At 41.2% G+C, this 16,025-nt stretch overlaps 1 protein-coding gene across 1 annotated transcript in view; it reads left to right on the top strand.

The window, feature by feature from the left end:
* Positions 1 to 8,321, top strand: part of IL1RAPL2 (interleukin 1 receptor accessory protein like 2) — a gene marked incomplete at both ends in the record, with an annotated part of 371,474 nt that extends 363,153 nt beyond the window's left edge. The window contains one exon of the mRNA XM_080624832.1: positions 7,624 to 8,321. Within this exon, the coding sequence (XP_080480958.1) occupies positions 7,624 to 8,321 (698 nt within the window). The remainder of the gene's footprint in view (positions 1 to 7,623) is intronic.
* Positions 8,322 to 16,025: the final 7,704 nt, after the last annotated feature.

The raw sequence follows: 16,025 nt of genomic DNA, 5'->3' as shown, positions 1-16,025 counted from the left end.
TAGTTATTTCATATCCAGCAATATAGCAGTTATACATAGCAATTATACAAGTGAATTAAGGAGTTGATAACTAGCCCTTCAGTGATAACTATATCAAAGCACAGACTAATCTGAAATGAGATTCTTCTTCCCAATTGCTGTACCAGACAGTATGGTATTTTATTTTTGTCTATTTTTGTCAGTCAGACACTCAGCAAATACTTGTCATCACTTTGGGTGTTCATTAAACCTCTCCTGAAAATGTAGGGTACCTGAAAGTGTCACTTCTCATTTATGAACATTCACGGTTTTAATACCTCCTTTTTCCTCTCAAGCTCACTTCTTCAGTATTATGAAAGGGCCTGATTCTAACACATGGAGCTTCAAGAACGCTTAATCAGATATAATGACAATGGAGAATAAAATGTGGAACTGAAATGAGTGTGATTTGCATGCTTTAGCTTTGAAAAAGGTACAGGAGGAGGCACTTTATTTTGAAGGGCCAAGAGGGAGGGAGACGGAATGGGAAGGATGGGAAGACTCAGACTCCTGTATTTGTAAGCTCCCCATTTGCTCTGGACAAGTGGAATGTGGCTGTGTTCTGCCTAAAACTTAACCAGTCTTACAAGGTCTTGCAGTGCTTAGTGAAGAAAACGAACAGTGTGATGTGGTGGGGACCTGCTAGGCACTTCAGAGGCAAACATAATGTATTTTAGAGTGACTGTCTCAAAAAGTCGCAGATATGACAAATTATATAGCTCTTCAGGGTAGCAGTGTAGATTCTGATAGAAAAATTAGGGTTTGATCACAGTTTTCTCTTCATTTTAGGAAATAATCTCTTCTCACATGTAGTGGATTTCCTTGTATTTTGGCATAAATGACTTTCAGTGTAATATGATGCTTTCCACCTCTCTGTTTTGATGTGTTTCCTTCTATATCTTAGGAACTTAAATGTGTGCCATTCCACTAGTAGAGCAAATTAGGTGTGTTTTCTAAGTCTGGTGGTTTCATATAATCTCTGCAATTTTAAGGTGCTGCCACAGGAGGGTGTGCATTATTGTGCTTAGTTCCTTGCATGAAGCAATACATGCAGCTCCTGCTTGGATTTGAGAGCAAGCAAAAAACAGATTTGTTAAATAGTATTTCATTAACTTTCTTGCATGCTTCTCTGAACAAACTAAAAAGCTGGCTTCAGAAAAGTCAGGGACAAGTTTGATTAGGTTTTTGTCCAGTTGGTGCATTTCTAACCTCTGGGGAAAAGTGCAGCCAAGGGAGAGATTACAGGCAGATGTGCCTTAGCCAGGACACACACCCCAGCAGCGAGCTCCTTCACACTGCATATCTGAGCTCTGCATTTCAGCTCTGCGCTGAGAAAGGTCTGTTTCAGAGATGCCCATGGAGCAACTGTTGCTGTCCCTCTGTAGGAGGACAGAGGTGATGGCTGTGGTGTCTGAGACCTCCTCTGCACCGTTGGGAAGCAGATCTCGGGCATCCAGAGTTCAGGTCAGATGAGGCTGAGTCATGTTTTGCAGTAGGTGTTTGTTTCTGTGCCCTGCCGGGATAGAAATGTTATCCCAGTGGAGCGTTTGGTCCTAGCAGGTAAACCACCATGAAGGATTCCAGGGGCCTTGGTGGTGCCTACCATATGGTGGCCAGCAAGGACTCTTGGTGCTGCCTGAGTGCAGCATGGGTGAACCCGGCTCCCCAGACTGGTGAGGTGCAAAAGGGGCTCAAGCAGCCACTGCCTCTCTGCACTCGCTTCTGCAGAAGCCCACGTGGCCATGCATAATGGAAGATGAGAGGGTGGGATGGCAGGGAGATGTGGCATGCAGTGTGCTGTGTAAGCAGCAAGACCCAGTTTGTAACCCAGGATTTCAGCTGTATGTAATAGAAGGTACCAGAACAGCTGTTCTTTCTTCAAGAATATTCTTTGGTCTTAACAGAGTGAGAGTTCTTCATTCTGCCAAAGCTGACAGCACATACACCTTTCCGTCTAGGTAACTAAAGATAATTGAGCATCAGCCTGGAGACTGTGATCCCTAAGATACAGTTGCAGTTGTTACTAAAGTTTCTCAGTTATCAGGTTTTCCACCCTATTAGTTTTCAGGGCTTTTTTAACAAACCCTTTCCTTGAGAGCAAGTGCTCTCAAGCCCTGTGAGCTTTTTAATTCAGTTTTAGGAGATCTGAGGAGACTGAATAGATGGAGGTGGGGAGGAATAAGAATAGTTATGTTTTTACCTGAGCCATTTTCTGTCTTGCTAAGGATGATGTGTCTGCAGAGAAAAAGATCTGTTTGCACTTAACGTTTCTAAAATTGGGACTACATTAGAGGAAGATATTCTCCCACATAGTTCCTGCAAATTATTTTAAACTCTGAAAGTGAAGAGGTCAAAACTGTCAAGTTGGATTTTTAATACCAGCCATACAAATCTATTAGAGCATCATCTAGCAGCTCTCCAAGGTATATGTGCGTTTGATCTTGACAGGATTGAAAAAACACCAACAGTTCACTCCAGCTCAGCCCAGGGTGTAGAGTTCAGGCACTGAAAAGAACAACAGTGACAGAATAAAAATCTTTGCTTTTACCTGAAAAATGAAAGGGTGTCTGCACAAGAGGAGAGCACCTCAGGCGTGTGATAAAAAGCATCCAACGGTCAATACTGTGGTTCTGGCACTTTGTAGTTTTGTCTGCCCATCTATGTGGGTTTTGCCTGGTGAATTCCGGCTTCTTGGATTTCTGGATGATGAAAACCCAGTTGGACTATGTGCCTGGGGTTCCCAAGGAGCCTTAATTAGGTATGAGGCACCATTTATGTGGAATGGGAATAAAGTACCCAGCTCCATACACTCCTTTCAGAAGTCCCTGCTTGTCTGCTCTATATGAATCTTGCACTTCATGCCAGGCGCGGGTGAAAGTAGCAGGGATAAAAAGGAATGACAGTTGAAAGTGGAACACAAGCCAGAAAGACTGGCTACGGACCATCAAGGTGGTCAGGGAGTTAGAGCACACAGTATAAAAGAAGAGCCTAAAAGGACTGTATTTTTTGAAGAAAAGATAAACAGAGACAAAGCCAAGGAGGAATCTTATTGTTGTCTTTCCAGTGGAAAGCACAAAGATGAAGATAGACTCTTCTCAGAGGTGCATGGTTGTTGACAAGAGGCCACAGGTACCAGCTCTGAAAATTCCATTTAAACATTTGGAAAATTTTCCTAAACATGAGGCTGGTCAGACGCTGGAACAGAACCCAGAGACACTGAGAATAAACCTCCAGCCTTGAAGATCTTCAAAGCTGTCCCGGACAAGGCCCTTAGCAATTTTAGCTACTCCTGCTTTGGGTAGGATATTGACCTGGAGACCTCCAGAGCCCTCTTCTAACCCGTATGAGTCTATGAATCTTTGATTCTAAATATTCAGCATCTTGATTCCAACATCTGTCACCAACACAATTTCACCAAAATTGCCCACTTGAGGCACTTCAGTCTGCCAGGAGACATCCCAGAGCCACCATCTTTTCCTTCTCCTTAATCCCTCCTTCCTTTGCCATGTCAAACACAAAGTCTGACAACACTTAAGGGAGTGATATGCTGAGAGGAGAGTGTATCATGCTGAGCTGCATTATTTGTTCCTTCATGTTGAACTCATTAGCTGGTGCCAGGAACCAGCGAGTACGGGGTTGATGGTACTCTTTGGTTCTTGTGGTGCTGCATCCATGCTTCCCAAAAGTATCCATAGGACTTTATGTGATTTCTGGTGTTTCTCCATCAACTCTTTCTACAAATCCTCTGAGTCTGGTTAGTCAGTCGTTTCTTTGTGTGAGCAACTCTGTGTCCATGGTGTTCATTAATTTCCTTGCTCTTAGTCTCCCTGCGTATTAGGTTGTCTGGGTTTCCTTCCAGCCTGTGGTTACTGTAGCTCATTCAAGATTCAGGAGGCAGTTATGCATGATTTAATTGCAAATGGGATGCATGTCTTGGACTTCTTCAGTGTTTCAAACTACATTTCAGCATGTTTGCGTGTTGAAAGTGTTCAGTGAGCACATATTTGCTGTCAGGTGATCTGTCTTCACTACTAAAGGGCCACCATTCATAAACTACGTTTATGGGTCTAAAAGTTCTTGTTGTCCATTCTTCCCTGGGCACTGCATGGGACATGATGTAAGTTAGTGCTAGAGCTACTCATAATTCTAATTCTTTTGACCTATGGGAACTGTTAACAGTTTGAAAACCTTTTTTGTGCATTATTGCAAAACAGTGTTTCAATGGGGAAAAAAGTGTCAAAATTGAAAATGTTATTTTTCAATAAAGCCAGGTGGGTTAACTCTAACGCTGACATTTTGTTTTTACACTCTAGTTTATGATAAAGTACGATCTTTGGGAATTAAAAATTAATAATTCCATACTGATTTGTCAAGACTCTTTTTTTCTCCCCTTACAATGAAATGTCATTGAAGTTGACACCTCCTGCAGTAAAAGTGAATTTTCAGCAAAATGACATTTATCTGATGGAAATACGTTGTCCTGGAATCTTACAGTTGATCCTAGTTGGTGTTGTCATTCCTGAAATCCCTGCTCATTTTTTTCTTGAAGCAGAGCCATTGCCTGACAGTTAGCTCACTGGAAACGTGAAAACAACCCTTTATGCATCCCACATTCCAATATAGGTCACTTGGATTTAATACCTTTGAATGGACTGAGCATTAAAGACAGACAACTGGACCTGCTGTATTTTGAGCAGTCTCAAACTCTGAAGTAAAAGGAGAGGGGGTGATTTAGCAACCCACAGGTTCATGCAGTCAGTCTTGAACCACTGGAAAAAATAAAGCTGAAATTGCCACAGACAGGAATCTGTTCCCCCATGCTTTTCCTTGAAGAAATGCTTAAGTTGTGTGTATTGGACATGCTGTAGAATGCACCCCATGGAACCATGTACGCCAGGGAAGTTGTCACCTATTTTTAGCAGTAATCTAAGCCTACCTTTAGCAGTTAAGGTGAAGTTATTGGGAGTACTGAGTAGTTCTGGACCAGATGGCTGGAAAATGTGTTTGCCTTTTCATTTGAGTTTCCAGTTTCCTATAACACAGTGTATTTTATCCTCAGTGCACTAACAGAACCCCTGTACGTTGGTCATGTCTATCAGTGAGCCAGCTGCAAACTTCAAAGGAGCATCGGGTGGTCATTTGCAAAGGTGTCTATTGAGTTACCTGTAGAGAGAGCTTGAACTTGTTGCAATATCCAGTAAGGTGGGCATTCCAAAGTACGGGAGAGGCACAGAGGGGAGAAGTATCCATCTGAGAAAATAGGGAACTTTTCCTGTCTTCTTTCCACCTTACTCCCTGTTTGACTAAGGTGAAGTCTGGTGAGTTTTGATTGAGATGGTATAATGGATTATTGCTGGGTTGTTGCTATTGAAATTATTGGCACTAGATATTTGAAGGGATGAAAGTGGACTGACTGACTGTTTTGTTGGATTATTTCTTTTCAAGTGGATGCATATAGGATGTGCATGGCTGTGCTTAGCACTTACCTGGATATGTGATACTGACCAGTACTGTGTCCTTGCACATAGCAGTGTTGAGTTTTTTTGAAGGAGGGATGAATATGTCTCAGGAAAGATGCATGATAGTTTGTTGTTTTACTGTATCTTGCAGATTCAACCTCTAATGATGAAGCTTCCCACCTAAATTCTTTCTTTTTGGGAGCAGAAAGAAAGGAAGAAAATGAAGAGTCTGAGCTGTTGATACATTGGGATAATCTCTTTCCATTGTATTGAACATTTCTACCTTTCCTTAAGTTTTGTTTCACCAGTTCTGCTTATCATTTTCTCATTGTTGCTGATTCTCCCCCCTTTCCACTGCCTCTCCCATGGATTTTAATGTTGAATTTTTTTCATTAATGCTTAACTATTTTACACAGAGCAATGTGGGGGTTTTCCTCATGAAATATTTTAAGGAAGAAAAACAACAAACAAACTGTAAATACTGCATGATTAAAGAGTCATAAAATATTAACTAAAAGTCAGGATTGTTGCATAGACATTTGTAATGTATGTGTATGTCTTAAATTTTTGTGTGTCTGTGGGATGTTTGCAATTGCCTCTTTTTTCCATTTGTGAAAGAGATTCTTCCTGCTGCTAAGTGGTGAAATAAAACATCGGTAAAGGCAGATTTGGTACTAACTATGCCTTCAGTCTCATGAAAATAAGCTATTTCAGAATGTTCCTATTTTGTAGCTATTTACTTTACTGGAAGTGGTGTGAATAAGCATGCTGTGGTATGGTGCCTGGGACTATAAAAATGAGTCACAGATGTTGATTAATGATGTTATTTGTAACTGTTGTTCCTGCTAGAGGGCAGTGTGTGTAAGAGAGGCCCTGCCCTGTGCTGAGTAAAGATCTGTTCTGTGCAGCTCTTGTGTCCAAGTCTTCATTTATAACACATGCTTCTCTTCTGTCGTCAGGCGGCACATTCTGAGTAGCATGGTCAAGAGGTTCATGTAGTTTTAAAAAACCCTATATCCTGTCTCTAAGCTTGCAATCATAACGTTGTGCGACCAGTGAACACTTTTCTGACCTTAGTGGGGTTTTTTCAAGTGATTTCATTTTTGTGGTCTTGACCCAAAACCCACTGAAGTTTGTTGAAGTCTGATCATTTGAATGGGTTTTGGGTCAGGTCTGTAAGTAGATCTCTTTCCCATCCTGTTCCATGGCAGACAAGTGTAATTGGCTTCTCTTCCCTACCATCCCTGGGTCAAGTGAAACTCAGGCACCCAAGTCCAACTTCAAGAGTATTTTGTAGTTCAGTAAGCTGACATCATAGAGCTACTGATGGGGCTCGCATTTCTACTTACAGTGATTGTTTGCAACTATTTGGCACACATGAATAAAAGAAGACTACTACTTTCTTTGTCACTGATGTCTCAACAATAAATACCTCCAATATGTTTAAGTTTTCCATTTGTTCCTGTCACTTGTGAAGTTTCTGTTAATACCATGGGGTACATAGAAGCACAGGTTTGTGATATTAAAGCAGACCATTGGGCCACAAAGAATGTTACTGCACTTTTGTGGTCAATACCTAAAGAGAAAAGAGCTACTACCATGATGCTTCTATGCAATAGCACAATTTCTGCATGCAATGAGAGTTGTTTTCTTTTTGACTCTTGCAAGTTATGGTTCATACACCCTCCAGCACCCACATGTCCTTGCATCTGACACACAAGAACTGCTTCCCAGAGTGTGCTCCCCTCAATGCAATGTTGATAGTAGCCAGAGTTAATGTTAAAATTTACACAAGCACTACATTGATCTTGACTTATATGTTTCCAGTAAGTGAACTGTGTATTTTTGGTCACTAATGCATCTACACTGTTAGGACATTATGTAAATGTCATTCTGTTGTGATGAGAAGGGAAAAACAGTAAAGAATGGATGGTGCTATTTAGGAGTTTTCTAGATGTACTTCATAAATAGAAATAGTTCTGATACACAATTCTATTTTTGTTGGAGTATATTGTGAAATGCCCCTTGTCTTAAATGGTATGGAACAGTAAGCTGTAGGATTTTGTTATACTTGATTGCAAGCCTGATGTTTTGATACAATAGACTTCTTTATTCTTTACTCTTTCTCTCTTTCTATAATTTGTAGCCTACATTGAAGATCTCACAAGATGTGTTGAACAAAGCAGAAGACTCATTATCGTGTTAACTCCAGACTATGTTCTCAGGAGAGGATGGAGTATATTTGAGATGGAAAACAGACTCCATAATATGCTAGTCAGTGGAGAAATCAAAGTTATTTTGATTGAGTGTACTGAATTAAAAGGGAAAGTGAATTATCATGAAGTGGAATCTTTAAAGCACACCATCAAACTTCTCTCAGTGGTCAAGTGGAAAGGACCAAAAAGCAGCAAACTGAACTCTAAGTTTTGGAAGCGCCTAGTCTTTGAAATGCCAGGGAAGAAAAAGGAGGTGGTATCTCGACATCAGGTCCTGGATTCTGCAGAGCAGGGCCTTTTTGGAGACCTCCAGACTGTACCCTCTCTTGCTGTCACAGGCACTTCTGCCACGTTGGTAGAATCGCGGGCTGATTTAACTGATTGCCATCAAGCAGACTCTGTGCATATGAGACATTACTGCAGAGGATATGAATATGATGTGTCAGCAGCAACATTGCCAATAGCTTCCATAAGCAACCATCACACGTACTGTAACATACCTTTGACACTACTAAATGGACAGCTACCTCTTAACACTGCCATAAAGGATCCCCAGGAGTTGCACAGGAACAACCCATTGCTACCTTTATCAGCAAAGGAGCTTAGCTTCACCAGTGATATTTGGTAGTGAAGATCAGAACTCTTGAGATGCTTCATGACCACCATGAAGACATGTTTTTAAAGAACTTTGCCCTAACCCCATGGGGTGAGAAAAGACTCGAAGCAGCACCACACTTGTTTGCTTTTCTACTTGAACTTTTTTGTTTACATTTACAGATTATGACAAAGGGGGCATTCTTTTGTAACTCAGTGATGTCCTTCCTGTCTTTTAATGTACAGTTTTATTGCTTCTTTAAAAAGGAGGAGGGGGGTAGAAAAACCACAACCCATCATTTTACAGTAGGTTTAAAATCTGGGATGGATAAAAGGTCACTGTGTATGATCTCCAACATCCATACATATTTAAGTAATAGTATTTGAAATACACAGAAGCTGCTGGGTTCTTCATATAGACTTCAGTACAGTTTGAAATTCTAATCATGTAATGAAAAGGATTATCTCCTGCACAGACCACAAGAGGTGAATCATTCCTAAAAGGAAGGAGGAGGAAACCTCCCGGTAACATTGTCTCACAAATGCATTTTAGAAGATGACCAGCTGAAACAATGCAGATGAAGCTTTATCAGTAAAGTGCATAGTAACAGTTACTGCAGAATAAATCACCTGCTCACAGCAGCATCTCTTAATTTTATTACTGAGGCATGTTGTATTCCTAGTCAATGGTTAGCAATGTGGTTTTATTTAACAACTTACTAGTGTATTGGAGGATGTTTAGGAGGATTTTAAACACTTTTTCTGTCGATTATAGAGTATTTCACAATTTTTTGCAGATTTTTAATGCCTTTTTTTAACAGTTTAAGTAAAAAATTATCTGTCAGTCAATTCATTAATCTGAAATTTCTGAAGATCTCTTGAGCTCTTTTAAGATTTGTAGCAAAGGCAGTGTAATTTTACATAGGTTTTTTTTTCCAATATCAGTAGTTAACAGTTTGAAATTAACCTTTTTGTGAGAACGTCAGCAATAGAAAATAATTATCACAGCAATATTCAGAGACAAAATGTTGAATTATTCAGGTTTACTGGTAGTATGATTTCAATTTCAGTGATGATCACCTGAGAGAGTTCTCTGTGTTTATCTACCTGTCAGTTTATGTACCTTTTAAATACAGCTGGAGCCAGGAGCATTTCTGCTGTCTGTGAAATGAAAGAAAAGTAATCTTTTTAAGCAGCTGGTAAGGTCTTGCATCTCTTCTTGTGTGAATGATCCCATCAGTCAAATAGGGCACTGTCATTTACTTTTCATGAGAGGCATTCTTGCTGCTTGTGGATGAGAAGTGTTATACATGTACTCAGCATCAGGCATTACTATCAGCGAGTTGAATTTTCTTTTGACCAGTATGTCTCATGGAGATGTCCGTACTCAGTTGAATAAAGCTCGCAGAGTCAGACCATAGAGATAAGAGTATTCAAGGAAAAAGCTCTAAATAATGAAGACAGAAGCCAGTTTTGAAGGTTTTGGCACAGCTTTAATGAAAACACAGTAGACGTGAGAGTTTTGTCTCAATAAGATCTGCTGGATCAAGTTCCAAAAAATATTTTTATGGCAGGCAACCTTGCCTGTATTCCAGTGTGGTTTTAGCATTGTTCTCCTTGATTGCATGAATAAAAGTTAGCACTCTGCACTCAGCTGCCTGTGGTTTCATCAGCAAACAAGTTCAGTAAATCCTTGATATGGTTCCTAAATTGCACCCTCAGCCAAATGGAAACAAACACTGACCTAAGACTTAAAAGTATCCATAATTGGACGAAAGGCTATGATGAGGATGATCTCAAATGTGCAATAATTCATAGAGGTCGGAATTTTTCCATTGCTTCTTTCCCTTGTTCTTCAGTCTGTGCCCTCTTTACACCAATTATTGTCTGTAAGATTTTTATTAGGTTCTAAATAATAATGATTCTCTTGCTTTTTTCCTAGCATTATTATGCCTTTGACACTAACACTGAAAATGGAAATCTTGAAAAGATATTAATTTATTACACAGTATAGAACTCTAACTTGCTCTTTTGTGAAGTTGAGTTCTGAACATATAGGTGTTTAATATATGTATTTTTCTACCCAGAAAGTGATTTTACCTCCATTATAAATCTCTGTATTTCAACCTCCTCCCAGAAACTTACAAAATTTGCACTGTTTTCTAAGTGTTACAGACTGTGTTTACACTGGCTGTGTTCTTTAATGCAAAGTGTAATTTAAAAAAGGAAAAAAACAAAAACCCTTAAAGAAAACCCTGCATGAAAAGAGCTGCATATGTTCAAATGAAAAGCTGTACTTTTCATTATTTTCCTTTCGACATTCCTCGAGAATCTGGTTAATTCACATAGAATGTTCAGTGAGATTTGAAACCTACTCATTTTATATGAAGCATGCAATCTCCAAAAGAAGAAAACCAAATACCCATGCAGGTTGGTCTGCTTCTTTTATTTACAATGACTAAATATGGGTAGCAAGTTAATTTACCTGATGATGTCTCTTAGAGCAGTAGCTATTAAAAAGCAAAATGCAGTCATGTTTGCATTGAGGTAATATGAAAAGAACAGTTTTTCTGTCATTTTGCAAAAGCACATGATATGTCTGTATCGGTATCTTTTAGTTCTAGATGACAAGTCACAATCTGCTTTAAGATTTCAAAGTGTGTATTGAGTACTGCGACAATATATACATGAATCAGAACCATTGTACCCCTCTGCTTGTAGTATGGGAATGGGACCTGAGCTCAGAGAGCTTCTTGTTGACTCGGTTTTGTGTAATACGAGTGTGCCATGCTCGAGGTAGCACTTAATGACTTGGAAAAATACCATCAGACAGTGCAGTGCATCCATCAGTGGGACTTGGGTGGCACAGAGACCAGGAGCTTGTCCCACTGTGAAAATGCACTCCAAAGCAACTCCCCAGCAGGGTCAGTCCCTTGTGACGGCAGTGACGGCTTGGTCAGGGCCTTGGTGGCAAAAATGTGCTAGCTCATTCATGTGAAATAGAAGGGCATAAGGGCATTTTGCATTCCTCTGACTCACCAAAGCCATGTACTTATTCAGCTGGATTTACTGGGGAAGAGGCAAGGGTACTGCCCTGGCAGTGCCTGATGCTGCCTCTCACTTGTGCAGCCCTTTCCAGCCCCAGTGTTAGGCTATGCCTTCACAGTGACTAAATCACCAGCAGCAAACTTGCAGCCATGTGGGGCTTGTGGTTTGGGATGTTCATTTTGAAGATGGTTTGTTATGGTGTTTAGAAACTACTGTTTGTGGACTTACCTTTGTGTGTGATGTGCTTCAGAAGCAATTATGGTTTGAAGGTTATATAAAAATCAGCTAGAAATTGGAAACCTCTTCAGCCTCCACAGATTTTATGTTCCTAAAGAAAGTTCAGAGAGAAAACAGTAATTTTAAGTTTAGTAACAAAGCAGAATAAATATTGACAGTTCCTGGGGGCTGGACTGGTACTTTAATAATTAATATTCCTTTCTCTAGGCGGTAGATGAGAAACCTGTATAAAGATATTGCCATACTCTGCCTACAGGTCTGCTCCAGACCCCATCCAAGCCAACAAAAAGCATTCCATCAAATTCAGCAGACTTTGGATAAGGCCATAAAACCTTAGGTTTATTGTGTACAGAGAAATGAAAAAGACAAAAGGGAGAGAAAGAAGTGAAGAGACTAAGAAGCATTTTCTTATTTAATATGCCTAAAATCAAGCCTATTTTTGTCCCTGTTTGGTGTGGATATGCTCCAGGACTATCCAGCCTTGGGAAAGGAATTTTGTTCGTTCTTTGTTGTAAACAAGATAAGGACTTGGGAATAAATAACAGATACTTTTTTTTTTTTTTTGGGGGGGGGGGGAAGTCATTATTTTGAAGAGCTTCTACTCTGCTCTCAGTAGCTCTTTTGATTCAACAGGCTTTGGTTCATCCGAATGCGTAAGCACATACTTAAATTCCCCTTAATTCAGTGAGAAATACTTTATGGAGCAGGGGCCTGGAAGAGTTGTTCAGTGCCAGAAATCACAGCATTCAGCAGCCTTTAGCATTGTGCCCTTATGGGAAGCCTCAGAGCAGCTTTTCCCATTCCAGTCTCTGAATAGATGCAAGTGTTGTGGCAGAACAGCTGTCACATCTCACAGTCCTGGTTACAAAGAGAGAATGTCTTCGATGCTTGTTAGCCTGGCAGTGACATCTCCCTGGGAACTCAGTGATAGATGGGACAACAATGGCTTTTTCAGTGTGTCCCAGTTGAGTACCTGGGAGCTTTCCCCATGGGAACAACATGGTTGGAAGTGTTCTCTGCGAGAAGCTACCTCCCTGCAGGATTTCATGCATCTTCTCTTGACCACCATTCTTCTTTTGTGCATGAACCAAACCTTTTGAGGTTCATGCTGGGGTTGCAAAGTTACCAGTATACAAAGAACTAAGTGGAGAGTGTGAAGAAGGGAGAGGAAGAAGGAGAGCAGTCAGAGTCCAAGGGTTCTGCAGGCAGAAACACTGATCCAGTGATGCATAATGACAGCTCTTGCATGAATGCATCGTGTTTGTCCACTCTTCAATGGATGCTGGGCAAAGTTCCCCAGAAAAATATAATTTCTTGCCAGAGCCTTGCTTCAGAACCCTTGTCTTTATAATTTCAAAATTTCAGTTTCCTTTTGGATGGGAAACTTCCTTGGTTCTTCCACAGGAAAAAAAACCAACCAAAGAAACCCAAAACCAAACAACAAACCAACCTACTTCTTTACATGCATGGAAATAACCCACTAAGTAAAAACTCATGCTTTCTGCTGGCGTGAAACTTGCAGGTAATGCCAGAAGTGTTACTGGATCACCTCCGGTGAGGCAGAGGAGGTAACCGGTTTCTGCAGTGCAGTGGGTCCCATCACTGGAGGCTGCAACGTTTGGCTCTGGCACTTTAGCAAACCAGACTAACTGCTTTTGCCATTGCCCCCTTCCACTTGGTCTTGAAAGTATTTGAAGCAGTTGCCATTGCCCCGTGCTCTCCATGGTCTTGAGAGTATTTGAAGTTTTGACATTTCATAGATAATAGTGATTAAAACGATTCTATTTTGGTACTAGTTAGTACAGCAAATGTTAAAAATGTGGGATTTGGGGGTAATTTGTTACAGAAAGCAGAACTTGAAAATGGAAAGTAACGGTACATCATATTCTTGCAAAAGCAAAGAACAATGTTCTGAAATGTACTTTGCATCCCTGAAGGAATGACCTGAAGTATTTGTGGTGGGGAAAGAAGGACAGCTTTGTGATGCTTACCGCAAGGGACCATTTGATCCTTTCAATGCCACTGGAGAAATTCAGTGGTTTAAGGCTGCTCCAGAAAGGTATAAAACAATGTCTAAGAAAAGGAAATATCAAGTAAAAGCTACCCAGCTTCGCCAGGATATTTGTCATTTGAATATGAAACAGTGGCACTGCCAACAGATGCAGAACACGACCTGTCGGCATCTTCTCTTTGTTGCAATACCATTGTACAGCTACAGACCAAGCAGTAAAGCAAATAATAATAACAACAATACAGCCTGTCAAGCTAAGTCTGATTCTCATGGTAGGTATTCTATAAACAACTTTTCTAATTCATTTTGATAGAGCATAATTGGCTTTACAAAGTTTTAAGAGCTTGGTTCTCTTCAGGACAAACACAAAGACAAAACCAATGTATTTTGTACTAGATGAGTTTTGCAATTTCTCGTAAGACTGTAAAATAATTCCTTTGTATGCAGCTGTGGGTGGTAAACGTTTTCCTGGCTGCAGGTTTCCACTATGGGCGTGCAGAGTGGTTTGCTGGAGTGAAAGCACCAGCAGCTCCTGCTGAACCCTTCGGAGCTTGTAGATGAACAGGGCTACATGTGAGTGCAGTGGGGTACCCACCGTGCTCACGTGTGGCAGGGCGGGCTCAAGTGTTGGGCTGGGCAGTGCTCAGAGAATACAGAATATAGCTTAGGCTGTGCTAATTCCAGGTAGAGGGGTTTGCAAAGTCTCTGGTGCCCTCTTTTAATGGAGAAATGTAGGCAAGGCAAGGTGGAAATGAAAATTGTTAAAGGAAGAAATGCGCACCTCATTTCTTTCTAAGCCCAAATTATTTGGGATTCAGAGCATGCCCTGGGATTTGTGATGTGGAGGAGAGAATTAGTGACTGTCATGCAGAGAGCACAAGGGGCTGTGCTTTTACTACCAAGACATATTTTCATGAGAAATCCAGACCCTGACATGGCTTAGACTTAATGTAAATTAGCCCCTTATGAGGTGACTCAGGAAGAGAAGGTCTAATGAGATGTGAAGAGGCTTTTAAAGTACAATATACTCTAAATCAGTGCATGTATGTGGGTTAAAGGTAACTTCTGTCAGCACCTAAAAGGGATCATTTAATACTTTGTCCCCAAATAACTTTAGAGACTCCATATTCTGTGTAGGCTGCGCACAGAAAATTAGCATCTATTCCACAGATTATAACAACCTTTAAATCCCTTAACAGCTCTTTGATTAAAAGATATCAAAGTCTTTATGATCATGAAACAATTAATCTAACACCTAGCTCCATGGGGGAAGTGCTTTCATCCTCCTTTTAGCAAATGAAAAACAGGGTTAAGGATCTATTTTGCCCAAGATCCTATCAAATACCAAAGGCAGAGCTGGGGCCATGTTCACTGCCTTCCACTCTGGAGCTCTGACCAGTAGATAATACTTCCTGGACTGGACTGGCGGCTTCCCAGCAGATGCCTTGTCCCAGCTCAGTGGCTGCATTGTCTCGACCAGCAGAAAAAAAAGCTTATTCCAGTCTGCATGAACAACCTCAGGCTGTGCCTGCGTGGGTGACACCACTCCTGCTTTGGGGAGCACAACACAGCTCTCCCAGAGCAAATCCTGACACTTCCCTGTGGGATCAGCTGCTCACTGTGGAGAGGTGAAAAGACAGAAGCTAATCATCGGCAGTGAAGTGACTTTGGAAGGACACAGACTGACGAGATGACAGGAAGTCTCTGCACTGGAGCGAATTATTGGCAAAAGGAGACAGAGAGGCAAAAACTGGACTGACAGCTAATTTGTACCTAACAACCAGCCTGAACCCGTATTAGAGCTCTGGCCCTTCTACTGCCAAACTCAGGGAAGATCTGAACAAAGTTCAAGCTTCCCTGCTAACACCCTTCAACATAATGAACAGAGCAAGCATCTGTGATGTGACAGTGCCAGTCTGTGAGGGAGGCTTCAATCCAGGGCCAGTTTCAGTTACCCTTCTGAACAATTTCTCCTTGCAAAACACCTAAACCAGCACAGGTGTAGGTGTGTCTTGGTGCAATTCAAAGCAGCCCCTTCATTGTGCAACAAAAGAGTGGGACCCGAGACAGCAAAATAAAGGAGGATGTCTGTGAACTTGGTCAACCTGGCTTGTCCTTGGCAGACTCCCCCAGCTATGAAATACAAGCACGATGGCCCAGTGAGAAGAGTGACATGGCAGAGGCAGTCGGCCTGGGTGAGTGTGTCTGAGAGGTGGCACAAAGCGGTGATTTGGGTAAAGAAGGTTAGGAGCTGAGTGCGTGAGGGGCTGGAGCACACCACCTCTTGCCTAGAAGACATTCCCATGCTGGCAGCTGATGGGGATGTGTAAGGCATGGGCTGTGCTTGGATGCAGTGCCATCAGCATCTTGTGGTCACTGCAGCCTGCTCTGAGACCCATGAAAGGGCTTCAAAATTATAGTACCAAATTCCTAAGTTCCCCA

The sequence above is a fragment of the Psittacula echo genome (genome assembly GCF_963264785.1).
Source record: "Psittacula echo genome assembly, chromosome: 8".
Taxonomy (NCBI): domain Eukaryota; kingdom Metazoa; phylum Chordata; class Aves; order Psittaciformes; family Psittacidae; genus Psittacula; species Psittacula echo.
This window is presented reverse-complemented; position numbering and strand designations above follow the sequence as displayed.